The 21,411-nt window shown below is 31.8% G+C and overlaps 3 protein-coding genes across 3 annotated transcripts; 2 read left to right on the forward strand and 1 right to left on the reverse strand.

The window, feature by feature from the left end:
* The first annotated feature begins 70 nt into the window (after positions 1 to 70).
* Positions 71 to 8,100, forward strand: LOC111418190 (Smad anchor for receptor activation). Its single transcript, XM_023050666.2, has 8 exons — positions 71 to 201; positions 297 to 1,590; positions 5,232 to 5,969; positions 6,058 to 6,222; positions 6,277 to 6,436; positions 6,487 to 6,637; positions 6,867 to 7,667; positions 7,720 to 8,100. Exons 2-8 carry the CDS (start codon positions 309 to 311, stop codon positions 7,876 to 7,878), a joined length of 3,456 nt encoding a protein of 1,151 aa, XP_022906434.2. The 5' UTR covers positions 71 to 201; positions 297 to 308; the 3' UTR covers positions 7,879 to 8,100.
* Positions 7,942 to 21,268, reverse strand: LOC111418191 (rabankyrin-5). The gene is made up of 11 exons (XM_023050667.2): positions 21,110 to 21,268; positions 20,332 to 21,056; positions 17,372 to 17,598; positions 17,186 to 17,308; positions 16,395 to 17,123; positions 15,698 to 16,343; positions 13,135 to 13,352; positions 12,935 to 13,079; positions 12,710 to 12,877; positions 12,532 to 12,654; positions 7,942 to 8,546 (listed from the first exon to the last, which is right to left on the reverse strand). The coding sequence occupies exons 1-11, from the start codon at positions 21,111 to 21,113 to the stop codon at positions 8,286 to 8,288; spliced, it is 3,369 nt and encodes a 1,122-aa protein (XP_022906435.2). The 5' UTR covers positions 21,114 to 21,268; the 3' UTR covers positions 7,942 to 8,285.
* Positions 18,137 to 19,688, forward strand: LOC111418193 (uncharacterized). The gene is made up of 3 exons (XM_023050669.2): positions 18,137 to 18,382; positions 19,103 to 19,273; positions 19,330 to 19,688. The coding sequence occupies exons 1-3, from the start codon at positions 18,343 to 18,345 to the stop codon at positions 19,611 to 19,613; spliced, it is 495 nt and encodes a 164-aa protein (XP_022906437.1). The 5' UTR covers positions 18,137 to 18,342; the 3' UTR covers positions 19,614 to 19,688.
* Positions 21,269 to 21,411: the final 143 nt, after the last annotated feature.

A 21,411-nucleotide genomic window follows, 5' to 3' on the forward strand; every position in this document is an offset into this window, starting at 1 on the left:
GATTATTTTTGAATTAAATTATTAAGTTTGATTAATTTTTTTTAATAAAATAATGTAAAAGATTTTGACAGATCAACATAACCTAAAAAAATTTATCGCCAAACGTCAACGAAATGCAGTTTAACGGTTAATCAACATACTTTTTGTTGTAAATTATGCTTTTTTAGCTTTTAAACCGTATTAAAGTAACGAGCCAACATCGTAAGTGTTTATTCCGTTATCAAGTTCCATTAAAATGGTTCCCAAGTGACTCATTCCGACTTACCCGTTTAATTATCATTAAACTTCACTTCCAGCTTAAAATCGACATGGATAAATACATCGTTGATTTGGATAAAGTCCTCGACGACTTTGAATACAGCGAATTAACCGATAATTTCGGCTCGAGTCGAACGTATTTAGCACAAGGAGGCTCAAATTACGCGTCAAGCTCGAAATCGCGCACCGGGGACGCCAAACATTCCATTACGAACGTCTTCCACAGCCTCAACGAGTATTTAAACACGGATATATCGACAAAACCGACCGCGAAGCAACCCCCTGCTGATAGTAACAAAGAAAATGAGGCTCAAAACAACAATGTTGAAGTCCAAACGGGGAATTTATTGGATTTAAGTTTCCCCGAATCAATTGAATGTAAAGAAGAAGCTATGATAATAACTGAAGTTAGTGAAAATGATGGAATTTGTGATAAAAATGAATCTAATTGTGATGCAGTGACAAATTTGGAATGTATCGATGGTGATAATAGAGTTAAAATTGAAAATGATTTAAAAAATGAGGATTTTGATGAAAATAAATTAGAAAGTGAAGAAGTAAATGAAGAAAATGAAGTAGATGGGGATAATAACTTTAAATTAGAAGGAATTGAAGATGAAATTAATGAAAAAAATGAGTCTGTTGATATTAAAGATGAAAATATTGATTTGAAAGAAGAAAATATTGATTTAAAACAAGAAAATGTTGACTTAGAAGAAGAAAAAGATAAAGTAATTAAATTTGATGATAAATTTGAGATAGATGATTCAACTTTAAATCAATTTTTGGACGAATTAGAAGTTGAATTTGAAAAAGAAAACGTCGAAGAACCCAAAATAAACGAAAAAGAAGATCTAAATGAAATTAAAATAACCGAAAAATTAGAAACCGACTCAAATATCGAAACCATTGAGCGCCCCAACAACTTAGAATTATCCCGCGAATCATTTTCGTCCGATTCGGAAGAAATAAAACCGCGAAAAATCGATTTAATTGGAGAACCGGGTTCGACCCCATATAATAACCTCTACGTTTCGAAAGAACTTACTTTAGAAGAGGTTAAAGATGCCATTGGGAAAGAAAAGGAGACTTCATCTTCGCCGACATTCTCTGAGGCTTCAACAGACACTGTAAGTGATTCTAATGATACGGAAGTCGATGATTTGGGGGGTGAAAATAAAGATGTTTGTGAAGGGGGTAAAATTGAGGAATCTCGTGATGAAATTAATGAAAATGTTGAAGTTGGAATAAGCGAAGCGAAGGTAGAGGAAGGAGTTAAAGATGAAGAAAAAGGAAATGAGGATGTGGGTGAAGCTAGTAATAATATTCCGGGTGAGTTTTAGTTCTAACATAATTCTTAAACTACAGGGTGTCTCACCTAACTGGTTAAGAAAAAAAAAATAATGTTGACGTTTTCGAACATAAACTTTCTTTAACACCTTTTTTCTCAAAATTTTTCATTATTAACGTTATTATTTTTATATCACATTTCAAAGTATTATCTTTTATCTTCAATTTGTGATATAAATCGTTACTTAACTCCAAAAAATGAAGTCAATACGATTTTTTTAATTTTGACGTTTTCGAACATAACCTAACCTAACTTAATTTTATTTAATACCTTTTTTCTCAAAATTTTTCATTATTAACGTTATTCTTTTTATATCACATCTCAAAATATCATCTTTTATCTTCAATTTGTGATATAAATCGTTTCTTAACTTCAAAAAATGAAGTCAATACGATTTTTTTAATTTTGACGTTTTCGAACATAACCTAACCCAACTTAATTTTCTTTAACACCTTTTTTCTCAATTTTTTTTATAATAAATGTTATTATTTTTATATCACATCTCAAAATATCATCTTTTATCTTCAATCTGTGATATAAATCGTTTTTAAACTTCCAAAAATGAAATCAATACGATTTTTTTAATTTTGACGTTTTCGATCATAACCTAACCCGACTTAATTTTTTTGAATACCGTTTTTCTCAAAATTTTTCATTATTAACGTTATTATTTTTATATCACATCTCAAAATATCAACTTTTATCTTTAATTTGCGATATAAATCGTTTCTTAACTTCAAAAAATGAAGTTAATACGATTTTTTTAATTTTGACGTTTTCAATCATAACCTAACCCAACTTAATTTTCTTGAACACCTTTTTTCTCAAATTTTTTCATTATTAACGTTATGATTTTTATATCACATCTCAAAATATCATCTTTTATCTTCAATTTGTGATATAAATCGTTTCTTAACTTCAAAAAATGAAGTCAATACGATTTTTTTAATTTTGACGTTTTCGAACATAACCTAACCTTTCTTAATTTTCTTTAACACCTTTTTTCTCAAAATTTTTTATTATTAACGTTATTATTTTTATATCACATCTCAAAATATCATCTTTTATCTTCAATTTGTGATATAAATCGTTTTTTAACTTCAAAAAATGAAGTATATACGATTTTTTTAATTTTGACGTTTTCGATCATAACCTAACCTAACTTAATTTTCTTTAACACTTTTTTTCTCAAAATTTTTCATTATTAACGTTATTACTTTTATATCACATCTAAAAATATCATCTTTTATCTTCAATTTGTGATATAAATTGTTTCTTAACTTCAAAAAATGAAGTCAATACGATTTTTTTAATTTTAATGTTTTCGAACATAACCTAACCCAATTTAAACTTTCTTGAACACCTTTTTTCTCAAAATTTTTCATTATTAACGTTATTATTTTTATATCACATCTCAAAATATCATCTTTTATCTTCAATTTGAGATATAAATCGTTTCTTAACTCCAAAAAATGAAGTCAATACGATTTTTTTAATTTTGACGTTTTCGAACATAACCTAACCCAACTTAATTTTCTTTAACACCTTTTTTCTTATAATTTTTTATTATTAACGTTATTATTTTTATATCACATCTCAAAATATCATCTTTTATCTTCAATTTGCGATATAAATCGTTTCTTAACTTCAAAAAATGAAGTTAATACGATTTTTTTAATTTTGATGTTTTTTTTTTCAAAATTTTTCATTATTAACGTTATTACTTTTATATCACATCTCAAAATATCATCTCTTATCTTCAATTTGCGATATAAATCGTTTTTTAACTCCAAAAAAAAAGGTGGATACGATTATTTTTTAATTTTGACGTTATTTAACATAATCTAACCTAACTTAATTTTCTTTAACACCTTTTTTCTCAAAATTTTTCATTATTAACGTTATTATTTTTATATCACATCTCAAAATATTATCTTTTATCTTCAATTTGCGATATAAATCGTTTCTTAACTTCAAAAAATGAAGTCAATACGATTTTTTTAATTTTGACGTTTTCGAACATAACCTAACCCAACTTAATTTTCTTTAAAACCTTTTTTCTCAAAATTTTTTATAATATATGTTATTATTTTTATATTACATCTCAAAATATCATCTATTATCTTCAATTTGAGATATAAATCGTTTCTTAACTCCAAAAAATGAAGTCAATATGATTTTTTTAATTTTGACGTCTTCAAACATAACCTAACCCAACTTAATTTTCTTTAACACCTTTTTTCTCAAATTTTTTTATAATAAATGTTTTTATTTTTATATCACATCTCAAAATATAATCTTTTGTCTTCAATTTAAGATATAAATCATTTTTTAATTCTAAAAAATAGAGGTCTTTTGCGGCTGAGACATTACACTATATCTTGTCAATTTAGTGTTGATTTGGTCAATTGTATTGCCTCATCCACAAGCGACCTCGGCATAATCAAATCAAAGGAACTGGTTTTGCCTTATTATACCATTGCAAGCTGAGGCAGTGAAGGGCACTTTATTTTATAGAGAAACATCGCAACTCTTTTAATATGAATAATATTCACTATTCACTATTATTAACTGAGGTTGCTGTGCAGCCAAGGTAGTGAAATGTGCATATACATATATCCATAATATTATTAAAAGCCGAGGCAGTGGTGCTGCTGAGGCAGTGGATAGGGTATTGCGAAGCTATAAATAAAGGCTTTTTTGTGTCATCAAGGTATCATGAGTCAAGGTATATAGTCATGTATTATTAGTACCGAGGCAGCTATGCTGTCAAGGCAGTAGTCCAGGTATTACAAAATAACAAGAAAAGATTTTCCTTCAGTAATAATATATTATTAGCAGCCGAGGCAGTGGTTCAAGTTTTATAAAGCAATAAGTAAAGCTATCTTTTTCTAATAAAAGCCAAGGCAGCAGAGCTGGTTGCTAATAATACATTATTACTGAAAAAAAACCTTTTCTTACTACTTTGTTATATCTGAGCCACTGCCTCGGCAGCACAGCTGCCTCGGTTGCTAATAATACATTATTACTGAAAAGGAACCTTTTCTTATTACTTTGTAATATCTGAGCTATTGCCTCGGCAGCACAGCTGCCTCGGTTGCTAATAATACATTATTAACTGAAAAAAAACCCTTTTCTTACTACTTTGTTATATCTAAGCCACTGCCTCGGCAGCACAGCTGCCTCGGTTGCTAATAATACATTATTACTGAAAAGGAACCTTTTCTTATTATTTTGTAATATCTGAGCTACTGCCTCGGCAGCATAGCTGCCTCGGTTGATAATAATACATTACTGCTGAAAAGAAATATTTTCTTATTACTTTGTAATATCTGAGTTACTGCCTCGGCAGCATAGCTGCCTCGGTTTCTCATAGTACATAAATACTTAAAGAAAGATTTACTTATTGCTTTATAATACTTAAACTACTGCCTCGGCAGCACAGCTGCCTCGGTTGTTAATAATACGTTACTACTAAAGAGAAACAATTTTTTATTGCTTTGTAATATTTGAGCCACTGCCTCGGCAGCACAGCTGCCTCGGCTACTAAATAAAAACATGAACTCAATGAAAATTTGCATATAGTAGTTAAAAAAAAATATAATTCAAAAATTTTTTTTAGTTTATTGGTTAGGCAAACAAGCACCATTATGGATTCCGGATTCTGAAGCTTTAAGTTGCCTCCATTGCGACACCCGTTTCACCGTAATCAAACGCCGCCATCACTGCCGCGCTTGCGGCTTAGTTCTTTGCTCGAAATGTTGCAACTTAAAATATCGACTAGAATACTTAGACGCGGAGGCCCGAGTTTGCCTCAAATGCCACAACATCTTACAAAACCTCGATTATTCAAGCTCGAGCGACGTCTCCCCATCAACGGGGAACTCCCCAAATCGCCAACCCAACCCCAACAACCCCATGGAGTATTGCTCGGTGGTCCCCCCGTTGCAACAAGCGGGAAGTAGTGGTAACCCCCCCACCGTTATGGTCCCTGTGGGCGTTTTAAAACGGAAAGGATCGAAAAAGTCGAATAAAAGCGTTATGTTTTGCGATGGGATTCGACCCGGAAGCGATTTAACCAAGTTGGACGGCGATTTCGACTCTTTAAAAGTTGATAATAATAATACAGATAATCGGATGGTTAAAAGCAAAGAGATACCGACTATTTACCCGGAAACGCTTACTTTCGTCCCAAAAGACAGCAAAGAACTACCTCCATTGGTCAGTGTGTGCAAATCGGAGACGAGTTATTTTTGTAATATGTATAAAAATGATGGGGATTTATTAGAGGTGCTAAAAGGAGAGAAATTAACGTTTGCTTTGCAAAAAAATGTTTTTGTTCATGTTAAAATCATCGATTGTAAGTATAAATTTTTTTTTTAGGTTATGTTTATTTTTTTTTTTGAAGTTGACATTTCATTTTGAGGTTAATTTTTTTTAAATTTCAGTAAATTGTTGTGTAAATAAACAAATTTGGTGCTTCTCAACGGAAGGATTTTTATCAGTGGGTCAAGATGAGATTGTTTATTTAATTGAGTTAACCGATGGAGAAACTTGTCTTCCAATAGACATTTTTAACCACCTCAACATCATTTACAACGATGCTTTAAAAGGTTAAATTAACATAACCTCACTAATTTAATTTAATTGATTTTTTGTTAATTTAGGCACAACAGTTTCCGAATTAGGAATTTCTTTACACGATTCATCCTCGTTCTTGGACTTTAAGAACCACGCCGGATTCCTTTACATCCGACCGACGTTTCAATGCGTTCAAAACATTATTAAGCCGAAAGAGCCGTTTCTCATCGGGCTTTTAATTCACAGGTGAATTAGATAAATTGAATTAGTTAAAAACTTACGGTTTTGTGGTGTAGATGGGAGACTCCGTGGGCGAAAATCTTTCCTTTGAGGTTAATGCTTCGTCTTGGTGCCGAGTATCGATATTATCCGTGTCCGTTAATTTCGACGCGATTTCGAGACAGTCTTTTCGTCGAATTGGGGCACACCGTTATCACTCTTTTCGCGGTAAGAGAAAAAAAATCAAAAAGAAAAATTACTTTTAAAATTTTTGTTTGTATCGTAATTTAAAAAAATTTGAGGTTATCTTTTTTTAGTAACTTTTTTTTTTTTTTAGTTACTTTATAAAAATCTAGTAACTTTTTATTTTTAACAGTTTACGAATTTAAATTTCAAAAAATTTTTAGGTTAACACAAATTAACCTATTTATTTCAATATTTTTTATATTATTTTTAGGATTTCCGCAATTTTTCGTATACTTTAACAAGTATTCGCGGTCTTTCGATTCATATGGAGGATAAAAACACGATTGTGCGAATCCCGACGAATCGTTACGATCAAGTGATGTCCTCGATGAATAATTCGAGCGATCACATCTTGGTTTTTGGTGGCAATTTTAGTACGAAAGCCGATTCCCACTTGGTTTGCATACAAGACACCCAAAGTAGCACGGAAAATTCTTACACGACGCACACGATCGATATCAAAAATCAACCTAAGAAAGTTATTGGGGCGAGTTTCATCGTGTTTAACGGTGCTTTGAAATCGACGAGCGGTTTAACCGCGAAAAGTAGTATCGTAGAGGATGGGTTGATGATACAAATTTCCGCTGAAGACATGGTTAGTTTGCGGGAGAGTTTGAGGAACATGAAGGAGTTTACAATTCAGTGTGGGTGTGTTAATATGCCTTCTGATGAGACCGTTAATATAATTTGGGGGGACGTCGATAAGGATTTTAACGTTGGGGTTGTTTCCCCGATTGATAATCAATCGTTGAGCGGGGTTCCCTCGATTCGAGTGCATAATGGAAAGAACTTTACAGGCCCAGGGAACTCGAAGATGATTCGTTGGACGGAAGTTTTTATTTTGCAAAATACTGATGAAACGTCAAAAACGAGGGACCACCCTTTAGATATTTCAAAAATTTCGGATAACATCGCTAAAGCCACCTGTACAGCTTTAGTGAAATATTTGGATTTATTATGTAGTAATAACTTTTTTAAAATAGGAATTAGGGCTACTCTACATGTTGAAAATGTAAGTTTTAATTAATTAATTTAATTAATATCGATTAATAATCGATTTTTAGGTGTCTTATAGCGCGGGGAGCAACAACGTAAAATTACCACCGATTTATATGAAAAGTTTGGATAACGAATTGATTCCAGTTCTGCACAGGATTCTTTCGAACAATTTAGGAGAGGATATCGTAACGTTAGAGCTTATATTTAGGATTTTAAACTCTTAGTTTTAAGTAAAAAAGCTCTAAACGCACTTTATGTATAAATAATGAATTAAAAAGAAATAAAAAGAAAGTAGAAAGTGTAATGTATTATATGTAGTTATGTATTAAAAAAAGAAAAAAATAAATTGTATAAAAAATATAATAAAACATATATCTTGTATACTAAATCGCTATTGTATATAATAAAATCATTAAAATATACAAATTATATTTTATTTACCAAAATTTATTGTTTTCTTTTTCTCCTTTTTTTTTGTATCACAAAAATGGAATAAATTTTAATTAATTAATTAATATACAAGTAAAAATATCCTTTTTTTTTGGTTACGATATAATCCCTAATAAGCTCCATAAAGAAAAAAATGCTTTACATATTTAACAACAAAAAAATATATAAATTCAAATTCAACTTACGATCTAGCGCCGTCTCGCAACACTTCGAAACAAATCCTACAAACCCTAACAGGCTTATTTTCGCCAAATTTAATGATGGGAGTCTCTTGGTCGGAACATTTCCCGCACAAAACCCGCCCGCAATGCCTACAATGATGTTTTCGGAACATCACAGTGAATAATTTTCCACATTCTTGGCACGAATCCGTTGTGTGTTTCCAAGGGATCGGTTGGGCTAGTTGGTCCAATAAGCACGATAATAATTGTTTGGTGGGGACCTAAAAAATAATTGTTTAATTTATAATTATTAATTAATCGCTTAGGTTCCAAATAATGCAATTTGTGTCAAAAAAAAAATTTGTGAATAAAGATCATATATACTCAAATTGCCGAGGTCGCTATAGTTGATTTTATATCAATATAACTGTAATCACCACTACAATAAGTATTACATATACTCAAAACGCCGAGGTCGCTTGCGGGCGAGGCATTAGAGTTAATTCTATATCGACAGACACTTGATCAACACTATAATAAGCACTATACAGGTGCCGGTGTGGTTCAAATTCGATAACAGAATAGGCTATCTCGGAAACTATAAGAGTTAGAAAAAAAGTAGCTGACATGTCATGATCTCGTTTTTCGAGAAACTGTTAATACCAAAACCCTCAAAGCACTATCGTCTTTTGTTTTTCCCCTAGAGGCCAAAATTGAAAATATCGTAAAACCAGCAAGTGCCATTATCTTGGTTATTCTTATAAGTGGAGCATTATAATTAAGACATTATATGGGGTTATAAATAGGTCTATTTTTTATTGTTTTAGAATAAAGCTAAAAATAAACTTTTTTTTTAATGTTGTCAAAGAAATTAAATTTACAGTTTCCTGTAAATTATAACTAAAAATTAAAAAAACATATTTCTGATATTTGAAACAAATGCATTTGTTGAACTATTTAATTTATATTTGTTTTACACAAAAGTTGGAATAGATTGCATTATTTCACACTTTTTATTAATATTTAATATTATTATTAAATAACTTAATAAATTATTGATAGATGGCGCTCATATATATATTTTTTAATTCAAATACACATTGTTATTGATGTTCTTTCCAATGATTATCGCATGTATGGTGTATTTGCGGAAAATAGGCGTGTTCAGACAGTAATTACTACCTAATTGCTATATGGTTTTGCATGAATATGACAGAAAGTTGGTCTTGTACCATTATGCAAGACAAAGTTGGTTTTGTACCAACGAATAAAAACTTTGAATAGTTGATTTAAATTTCTCAGTGTCTTATCCCTGACTTTGTTCACCAATAAAATATTATTTGTAGATAAAGTTTGTTTATTAAAAATACAAGAAACGTATTAATTAATGAATAATTACTGAACAACTTCAGGAACTAAACAGTCACAGACTGTGTCATCTTCTTCTACTAAACTTACTGGTTGTAAGGTTAGAACAGTTAAACAGTATCTTCCCAGTTTTCCCCAACCATGCGATTTAGAAGTTTTTTCATATTAGCAACCTTTTCTTTTGAAATTGGGTGAGATAGAGGAAGATTAGGGATCATAAACTGGGCAGCGGATTTTCCATTGAAACGATGTGGGATATGGAGCCTTATCTATCATTTTCAAAGAATCATTTTTTAATTTTATCGCTTTATGTATGAATGAAATGATCAGTAAACTCACGTTACTATGGTAACTAAGTGGCATTTAACGTTTTCCTCGCCTACTATAATTAAAATTTTGAATATTAATCTTTAATATTTTAGAATTAAAAAATAACGCTTATTTTCCCCAAATACACCATGCGTGCAATACATCATTATGCTCTTTTTAGTAACACCATAATCTACTATAGTTTGTATTTAAAAAAATACAACTTTGTGTTGTATCTCAAAAATCATCAAATATTTTTAAAATGTTTCAACGGCAGTATATTCTACTTAAAAAAGTGTCTTAAGAACGTATCAACCCCATTTCTCTAATTTCAAAAATAAACGAAATATGAGCATTTTTTAAAATCACAAAAATTTGACTTTTTGGCTCTAACTTAAAAACAAAAGAAGATAGAGGTTTGGTGTTTGCGGAATTGGCTTAGTCTCGAAAAAAGAGATCGGGACATCAACTGTCAGTACGATTTCACTGTTGTCCAAATGTGCAGTATTCGACGCTTTTCATCCGCATAATTTCGTCAAATTTGTTATTTATCTTTCTTTAGTTACCTTTAATTGGAAGTTGGAGTTCCGTTTGAGTTCGTATTATTGTTTTTTTAAGAATTGTTTTTAGGTTCCCTTTGTGGTAAGATTGTTGTTCGGATTTGAGAATTGTTCAACAAATTGCCGAAAACAATATACCTTTAACTCTTAAGGAAAAATATGGTTCAATAGCTCAGTATTTTATTTATGCTCCATTTACAAGTTGTGATGTTGAAAGATTATTTTCTAGGTACAAACCTTTGATTATATATAATATGGATTGAGCTAACTGAATATATCTACTAACAAAAATGTTGCTCAAGGTGAATAGACGCAGATGGAAAGCGATAATGTGAAAGTGTAACAAAGATAGATATATTATATGTCAGTACGCTTCTATATCTATCTCACTTCTATCAGTACACCCATTATATGGCATTACGCTTCTATGTCTATCTCGGTTCGATCACCTTGCGCAAGCTATCTCTCTCGTTGGCTCAATCCATATTATATATAATCAAAGGTACAAACTCATTTTAACGTCAACTAGAACGTCATTTACAGAAGAAAATTTAGGGATGGTTGTTTCAATATGCGTTAACAGCAATTTTTTTATATCCGTATCCGATTTGTGATTGATATTACAAATCGGATCATGTTTTTTTGAATTAAAGTTATAAAATACATATATTTTTTTTTTAATATTTTCAAATCGTACTGACAGTTGACACTGACGTGTAATAAACCGATTGTCGGTCGTCAACAACAACCGATGAGGTGAGTTGACTTGACGCCACCGACTTGTTTTCTAGGAGAACAAGTGCTGGGGGTAAATCGTATCGTTCCGTTACAAAAGTTCCGTGCCCTAATAATAACACCCAAATTTGCCCACCCTATACAAGTAGCCAAGTATTTGTTGATAAGAACTCAACTCTAGTGCCTCGCCCGCAAGCGACCTCGGCATTTTGAGTGTATGTGATACTTTATTGCAGTGTCGAACTGGTTCGCGTAGATATATCAACTCTAGTGCTTCGCCCGCAAGCGACCTCAGCGTTTTGAGTGTATATGATGTTTTATTGTAGTAGTGACTAAGTATTTGTTGATAATAACTCAATTCTAGCGCCTCGCCCGCAAGCGACCTCGGCGTTTTGAGTATATGTGATACTTTATAGCAGTGTTGATCAAGTATTTGTCAATAAGAAATCAACTCTAGTGCCTCGGCCGCAAGCGACCTCGGCGATTTGAGTATATATGATGCTTATTATCGTGTTGATCAAGTATTTGTCAATAAGAAATCAACTCTAGTGCCTCGGCCGCAAGCGACCTCGGCATTTTGAGTATATGTGATACTTTATTGCAGTGTTGATCAAGTATTTGTCAATAAGAAATCAACTCTAGTGCCTCGGCCGCAAGCGACCTCGGCATTTTGAGTATATGTGATACTTTATTACGGTGTTGATCAAGTATTTGCCAATAAGAAATCAACTCTAGTGCCTCGGCCGGAAGCGACCTCGGCGATTTGAGTATATATGATGCTTATTATCGTGTTGATCAAGTATTTGTCAATAAGAAATCAACTCTAGTGCCTCGGCCGCAAGCGACCTCGGCGATTAGAGTATATATAATGCTTATTATCGTGTTGATCAAGTATTTGTCAATAAGAAATCAACTCTAGTGCTTTGGCCGCAAGCGACCTCGGCATTTTGAGTATATGTGATACTTTATTGCAGTGTTGATCAAGTATTTGTCAATAAGAAATCAACTCTAGTGCCTCGGCCGCAAGCGACCTCGGCATTTTGAATATATGTGATACTTTATTGCAGTGTTGATCAAGTATTTGCCAATAAGAAATCACTCTAGTGCCTCGGCCGCAAGCGACCTCGGCGATTTAACTATATATCATGCTTATTATCGTGTTGATCAAGTATTTGTCAATAAGAAATCAACTCTAGTGCCTCGCCCGCAAGCGACCTCGGCATTTAGTATATATGATGCGCTCATTTAGGATTTTTTTCAATACAACTTGGGACTTAAAATAAAAAAAATTTACCTGATAATTAAAAATATTAACATTTTCGTTATTTTCAATCGCCAAAGAAGCTTTAGCTCGTACTAAAACGCGACATAATTGGCCGTTAGCTCTCATATAAGCTAAAAGTAATGGGGTATTTCCCTACAAAAGATAGAAAAATTAATATTAGTATTAACAATTAGTTGAAAACAATTACATTAACATCCGGTCTATCAATCGGGTATTCAGGCATTGACTCCAAAAAAAATTCACAAATAGCAGCTGAATTATCTTTGCTGAAGTAACATAATTCGTGTAGTGGATTGCGACCTTTTATGTTGACAGCTTCCGCATCTATTTCTGATTCCGTCAATAAAGTTTTTACCTAAAACAAAAATTTTCTAAGTATAAACTAAATTTTTAACTAAAAAAAGATACTTACGACATTTAAATGACCTTCCCTAACCGCAACATGAAGCGCATTATCTCCGTTTGTATCCGTAGCATTATAAGGGATATGATTTTGTAGTAACGCAGCAACAATCGGGGTATTACCGCATTCCGAAGCAACATGTAAAGCAGTTCGTCTAAAAAAAAATTTTTTTTAACTATATATTATTAATTAAAAGTTAAATAACATACTTTGAACTATCAACATCTTCAATCCTCGCCCCCGCCAACAACAAACTTCTTACGAGCGTCTCATTTCCGTATTGAGCGGCCAAATGTAAACACGGAGATAAACTCGTATCTTGAACCCTCGAATTTACGTTCACATTAATTGAAAGTAAAAATAAAACGCTTTCAATATCGCCCTTTTTAATTGCAGTGTGTAGAAAATTATATCCTTTTGAATCAAACTAAAAACGAAAATAATTTTTTTTAAATTTTAGGTTATGTTTTTGATTTTGACATTTATAATAAACATCATAAAAAATAGCGCCATCTATTGATGATATTTTGAAATTATTCAGCTAAGAACCGAACCACTAGAATACAGGTTGGATTGGGTTATATAAATAAATAAAGCTCCAACCACAGAATAACTGTTTGGAAAGTGTTTATGTGGCTCCAATTAACGTTCCGACTGGTTGGGAATTCCTCAGATGCAGTTGCCTATGGCAATTACACCTGTCAAATAATGCCAATAATGACATGTGAGATTGCATCTGACGAGCTTCCAACTAGTTATAACGTTAGCTGAACAAAGCTGTAATGTCAATTATAAAATAATTATTTAATCATACCATTATTACTTTGTTATACTCTTACCGAAAAATCACTTTAAAATGACGTTTTCATCTGTCATTTTGAACAAACTTCAACTTATAAATTTTAAGAGTTGAAGTTAGCGGCAAATTAAAAATATAACACGAATTAAAATCTATACTTTTTAAATTAAAAGAATGAAATAGGTAAATAATCGTTATTGCTGTCTCTCATCATTCCCACTATTAATAATAAAATTGTTAGTTTAATTAAATTATTTCAATATAGACGCTAATGCCATCTTACGGGGAGATTTCGACATACAATCAATCCCAAGTTCTCCTATCAAAGAGAGATTAATAATTTTAATTAAATAATAGCGAAATTCTATATTTTTAATTAAAAGTCCCCGCGAACTTAATTTCGTTCAAATCATATCTTTTTTCATTGAATTATCCGCCATTTTGTCTTTATTTTGACAGAATTTAATTAAACCAACATCGTATTCGTAATCTATATTAAATTCTCTTTAAAACGAGCCCAAACTCGGTCAAGTTATCTTAAAAGACAACAAACTTCCGGTTGTCACTTTTTTGAGGTTATGTCAAAATTAAATGTTGGATATCTCGGGTGTTTTTTAACATAATCGGGGCGTGTTTGGACTCGATTTTAAGGATTTTTAATTCTCCACCCGATTATGAATAAAAAAAGAACCTAACCTCACTTTGTAAAAGTCAAATTGATATTGTTTGATATTAATCGTCTTTTTTCATTGAATTATCCGCCATTTTGTCTTTATTTTGACAGAATTTAATTAAACCAACATCGTATTCGTAATCTATATTAAATTCTCTTTAAAACGAACCCAAACTCGGTCGAGTTATCTTAAAAGATAACAAACTTCCGGTTGTCACTTTTTTGAGGTTATGTCAAAATTAAATGTTGGATATCTCGGGTGTTTTTTAGGATAATTAGGTCGTGTTTGGACTCGATTTTAAGGATTTTTAATTCTCCACCCGATTATGAACAAAAAAAGAACCTAACCTCACTTTGTAAACGTCAAATTGATATTGTTTGATATTAATCGTCTCTTTTTTCATTGAATTATCCGCCATTTTGTCTTTATTTTGACAGAATTTAATTAAACCAACATCGTATTCGTAATCTATATTAAATTCTCTTTAAAACGAGCCCAAACTCGGTCGAGTTATCTTAAAAGATAACAAACTTCCGGTTGTCACTTTTTTGAGGTTATGTCAAAATTAAATGTTGGATATCTCGGGTGTTTTTAAAGATAATTGGGTCGTGTTTGGACTCGATTTTAAGGATTTTTAATTCTCCACCCGATTATGAATAAAAAACGAACCTAACCTCACTTTGTAAACGTCAAATTGATATTGTTTGATTTTTTTCGCCATCTTGATTAATAATATTAATTAAATGATAATAAAATTCTTTATTTCTAGATCTAAAAATATCCGGCGAATTTAATTTTGTTGAAATCGATTCATTTTTCTTAAATCATCTTCCATTTTGTTTTTATTACTATCGAATTTGATTAATCCAACATCGTATTCGTAATCTACATTAAATTCCCTTTAAAATGAGCCTAAACTCGGTCGAGTTATCTTAAAAAACAACATACACCACCAACTTCCGGTTGTCACTTTTTTAGGTTATGTCAAAATTAAATGTGGGATATCTCGGATGTTTTTTAACATAATTGGGTCGTGTTTGGACTCAAATTAAAGGATTTTTAATTTCCCACGTGATTATGCACAAAGATAAAACCTAACCTCATTTTGTAAACGTCAAATTAATTTTATTTGTTATTATCTGCCGTTTTAACGCAACGTTTTGTTTTTATTTGTATTTATTGGCTTATTTTTTTAGTAAACGTCAAATTATTTATTGCCAACCGTAAAAAAACAAAAAAATTTCATTGAAATTGGATAATACCAACCCAATTTTTTTTTTTTTAATAATTAGTACCAACCTGTTCAGCAGCTGATGGGAATTTATTTAAAATCGCTTGCGCCGCTTTATTATTCCTAAAAGTTAATGCACTCGCAAACGGGCTCAATCCTGATTTATCCCTCAAATTTAAATCGATTTCGGGGACTCTCAATAATAACTCGATGATTGAATCATGATGATTTTCAATGGCGTAATGTAGCGGGGTTTTATTTTTTAAATCGCGACTATTTACGTTGGCTCCGTGTTCCGCTAAGGTTTGCACGACTGGTTCTAACCCCCATTGACAACATAAATGCAAAGGGGAAGCGTTATCTTTCGCCTCATCGCCCCCTTCGCCGTTTGGACCAGGTTTTCTTGGTGAATTCAAATCACACCCGGCTTGGATTAAAAAAATCGCCGCGGGTTCTTTATTTTCATCAATCGCGCGATGTAGCAGCGTTTGTCGGCAATTATCTGGACCAGCTCCCCAACAATCAGTATCAGCACCGTGTTGGACTAAAACGCTTGCAATATCATCTTGCCCCGAATCCAAAGCAGCCCATAAAGCGCAATTTCCAAGTCGATCAGGGGCTGATGTATCAACACCGCGAGTACAAAGCGCATCAACGACGTCTCCTAATCGGCAGTGAATTGCTAATTGAAGTGGGGTTTCATACTCGGTCGTTCTGTAATTAAAATAAATATTAAAAAAGAACAAATAAAGCGTTAAAACTTACTTCGCGTTCATATCTGCTCCTAATTCCAATAAAAATAAAGCAATTTCTGAGTCTTCTTTCAAAATGGCTTGATGCAACAAAGTAAAATCTTTTCCATTTCTCACATTGACATCAGCCCCTCCTTTAATTAAGATGGGGACCAAATTCTTTTTCCCCAAATTGAGGGCGTAACTCACGGGGGCGTCACCTTCGCAATCTCGTAAATTAAAATTAACTTTTTCGGTATCCCCCACGTTTTTATTAAACTCAATAAACGCCTTGATACATCTTTCTGAGTTACTATCGATGGCGTAATGCAAAGGGGATCGATTCACATCAAAGGTGACCAAATTCGCGTTCGCCCCAAGCTTTAAAACTTTATCAATGAATTGGGGACAATCGTTTAAACACGCCGTATGCAACAAAGTCTCCCCAAATTTATTTTTGTGGTTAATATTTGAGGTTTTTTCCAACAAAAACATTGCTGTTTTTTCGGCTTTTTCGATTAATAAGATTTGGAGGAGATCGTCGTCGTTGTCTGAGCGATCCAAATCGAGTTTAGCCCCTTTTTCTAATAATTGTAAAGCGTATGAGTCGCGAGAATCTTGCCCTGCTTCGTATTTTCTGAGGGCGTAATAAAGCGGGGTTTTATTTTGATCGTTTAACACGTTTAAATCAAGGTTTTCTTGGTGGAGGAGAACGTCGAAAACGTTTCGGTTATCCGAAATGATTGCAATGTGTAATGCGGTGCTAAAATAATTCAATTAAAATTAAAATTTGGGGTTATGTTGTATTCTTTTAAATTTACTTACAATCCTTGCCGATTTCGCGCGTTTATATTCACGTTTCTATTGATTAATTTCTCCGCTATTTTCAAGGAATTCTTCATTAAGTGCGAACCGGCTAAAAGGTGTAATGCGGAATCATTTTCTGATCTAAAATTTAAAAAATTTTATTTAAAAAATGACTAAATTAGTTAAAATTTGATTTAGAAGTACCTTGTTGTTAAAGTTGCGTCGCAATTACTGTGTAATAAGAATAAAGCTGAGAAATCGTCGTCGTTTTTGATGGCTCGGTGTAAAAGGGTGTCTCCGGAAGGATCTCTAATGTTGACGTCGGCGTTGTGCTGGATTAAAGTTGTTGCGATGCTTTCGTTTTTTGCTTTTAACGCTAAATCTAATGGTAAATCGTTGTTGGGGCCCCATAGATTCACGATATCCGATAACTTAAAAATAAAGAGGAAAAATAATTAATTTAATTTTATAGATTCCTGTAATTTAATTTGACATTATAGAGGACGCTTTAATGCGAGGATTTCTATCAAAAAGGAGAATTAACCTTTAAACACGAAAAAAAAATCAGTTTTCGTAGATTATTCAACGTTGTTGAAATAGAAGTTTAATAAATACTTTAAAGTTACTTAAAAAGTATTATTTAGAAAAATTAAGTTGTTGCAGTATTTATTAATACATTTGATAGATGGCGCTTTAACGCAGATATTTCTGTCAAAATTGACAAAGGTAATAAATTAACCTCACAAGGAGAAAAAACTTTCAGTTTTCGTAGCTTATTCATCATTGTAGAAATAGAAGTCTATTTTTTTTTAAATAAATACTTTAAAGTTACTTAAAAAGTTTAATTTAAAAAAATTAAGTTGTTGCAATCTTTATTTATGGATATTTTTGATAGATGGCGCTTTTAGCGCGGAGATTTCTGTCAAAAGTGACAAAGGCGATAAGTTAACCTCAAAAGGAGAAAAAAACTTTCAGTTTTCAGTAGTTTGTTGAACGTTGTAGAAGTAGAAGTTTATTTTTTTTGAAATAAATACTTTAAAGTTACTTAACGAGTATGATTTAGAAAGACTAAGTTGTTGCAGTGAAAAATTAAATGTGTTACAAATCAATTTTCGACCGAATTATTAGTTAATTGGAGACCAATGACCGAAAAACATTAAAGAGAGCCAAGAGAAATGAATCACTACCTACTTCTTTCTGTGATATTTATATCTAGTAAGAGATAACGCTTTTTTTATTTAATTTTTTTGGGTTATAATGTACAGAGTGCATAAAAAAGTAATTAAAATAAAAAATTGCGTCCTTATTTTACTTTCATTTCGCAAAAGGTCTTTTATAATACAAGGTTATTACACAACGACGTATTTTTTCGTGCCGTTTAACTTAGAAAGGATTGTGTTTATAATGGAAGTAAATTGCAAGTTATTGTAAGGTAAAAGGTGTATAACGATTTTTCTTAATTTTGAGTAAATAATGCTGAAATTGAGGGCAATAACCCCCCCCCCCAGTAATTATAAAATCGATTAAAAAAGAGAAAATTTATTATTACCTAAAAACGTTATTAAAAAAGTGTTTCAGGCGATAATTTATAAATTCCATTCGCGTCGTTTGGGGAATTGCGTGGGGGCCTTGAACGCAACCGTAAATAGAACGTTTTTTTAATGTTTTTTCATTCTTATCGTGACCACAAATCGTCACGTTATTCTCCTATCGATACTTTTTATACGGTCAACGGAAATGTGACTCAACATTTCCTTTAAAAATCGTTATTAATATATTAAAACATTCTTTTTGTCGTGGTTGTTAATTTTTAATCACATTTTTGACATTTTCACCTGTCATTAAATTATTTTATGTCAATTGACCTAATATACAAAATCCCTAATAATGTTTCAAAATGAATTAATTAAAATTTATTGAATTACTTTTTTTTATGTTTATCCCGTACCAACGCCATCAAATGTTATGAGTGCTCGCAAGTTCGCACCGCGCAAGATGGTGCAAAAACCCGGCTTTGTTCGCATTTCGATTTTTCGGAAGCGTACATTGTCGATTGTGAATTCTCCACGATGTGCGAAAAAAGGTTTTCATCGGTTAAAATCACAGGTGATTAATCAATTAATTGTCTTAATTAACCTTAATAAATTAATTTTCAATTTTAGGACAAATTAATGTCACATCGAGAGGCTGTGCAAAACAAAAATACGAGTACCAAAAATATAACAGGGCCGAACAGCGTTGGCACGGAGAGGTTGAAGTGCAAGAACCTTACGAGGAAGGTTGCATTACAATCGATAATAAAGGTTTGAAGATATCGTATACAGAACATTGTTACTGCCGACGTCATTTATGCAATTCAACGTTAAATCGAAACGTTTTCGGGGGGGTTTATTTTGTATCTGTGATAGCTTTCACCTCGATAGTGTTCAAATCATTTTTATCATAACATAAGTAAAAGACAATGAATAAATATTTTATGTACGTAAATTAAAAATAAATAAATGTCAATTTTTTGAGGTTATGTGTGTAATACAATTTTATAGTTTCCTGTAATTTAATTTGAGATTTCTGTCAAAACTAACAAAGGTGATACAAAGCAAAGATAAATTAACAATTAAAGAGGAAAAAACTCAGTTTTCGTAGTTTATTGAACGTTGTTGAAGTAGAAGTTTATTTTTTTGAAATAAATTAAGTTGTTGATGTCTTTATTTATAGATATTTTTGATAGATGGCGCTTTAACGCGGAGATTTTTGTCAAAAGTGATAAATTAATCTTAAAAGGAGAAAAACTGCGAGTTTTCGTAGTTTATTGAACGTTGTAGCAATAAAAGATTTTTTTTTTAAATAAATACTTTAAAATTACTTAAAAAGTATGAATTAAAGTTTTTGCAGTCTTTATTTATAAATTCTTTTGATAGATGGCGCTTTTAACGCGGAGATTTCCGTCAAAAGTCGATAAATTAATCTTAAAAGGAGAAAAAACTTTCAATTTTCGTAGTTTATTGAACGTTGTAGAAATAGAAATTTATTTATTTTAATAAATACTTTAAAATAACTTAATAGATTTATTATGTATGTAAATTAAAAAATAAATGTCAATTTTTTGAGGTTATGTTTGTATCATCTGTCACTTTAATCGAATTAATTAATAAAAATTGACTCACCTTCGACGAATTCTCCACCAAACACAAAAACACGACATCCTCCCTTTGTAACTTCACGGCTGCATGCAACGGAAGTTGCGATTTCGCCAACATCTTATAAAGTAATTGTCCGGACATGTGTTCGAAGTCGGAGGCGCCCAAATCGTCCCAAAACGTCGAAATCAACCCCGAACAATACTCCTTTAATCGATTCGCATCGCTCTCTTCGGCGTACGAATAAAATTTAACGCAATTCCTCACGTTTGCGTTTTTAATCAGAACCATTTCGCATCGTTTAACCAAATCATATAGCTTAAATTTAAAAGCTTGTGCCATTAACTTAAGGGTTATCTCGTCGTCTTTTAATTCAACTTCATTTGTGTAAATAAATTTGAGGATATCCTCCGCGATTTCTTCCTCTAAATCGCTCCAATCGATTACCGATTTATCCGAAAGAAAATTATCATTCCACTCATCCGAACGAGACGCTAAAACTAATTTGTGCACGTTTAATTCGCGAGATTTTAGTTTCACTTTTAAATCACTGTAAATTTCCGATCTATACAAAGCTTTGATTTTATTTAATAAGCGATGGGCGAAAGTGTCGTCCGAATCGACGTTATCATCAAGTGAAGCCGACAATTTTTGATGTTTACTTTCTAAATCGTTGTGTCTCGTTTGAAGGAGCGAATATTCCTCTTTTAATAGCTTTAGATGTTGCCGCAATTTGTTTACTTCCTCTTGGGCTGTAAGAAATGTTGCGATTATTGGATATACGATAATTATGAAGGTTAATTACTCATTTTGATGCCGAGAAACCGTAACGGATGTTATTTAGAGGTGAAACATGAAAAATCGACGAAAACACTCCCAAAACTAGGCGTAAAAATACGCACATAACCTCACTTATTAAACTGGATTAAAAACGAAAGTGGCGCCATCTTGTATTAATTTAAAATAAATAAATTAAATAAAATGGGTTTAAAATGTAAATTAATTTGTTAATAAAAATCGAATTAATAAATAAATAAATAAATAAAGAACAGCGCCATCTTCAATTTGTTAATTAAATTAATTTCTAAATAAACAAAAAAAAATTAA

Source organism: Onthophagus taurus, unplaced genomic scaffold (assembly GCF_036711975.1).
Source record: "Onthophagus taurus isolate NC unplaced genomic scaffold, IU_Otau_3.0 ScKx7SY_16, whole genome shotgun sequence".
Lineage (NCBI taxonomy): Eukaryota > Metazoa > Arthropoda > Insecta > Coleoptera > Scarabaeidae > Onthophagus > Onthophagus taurus.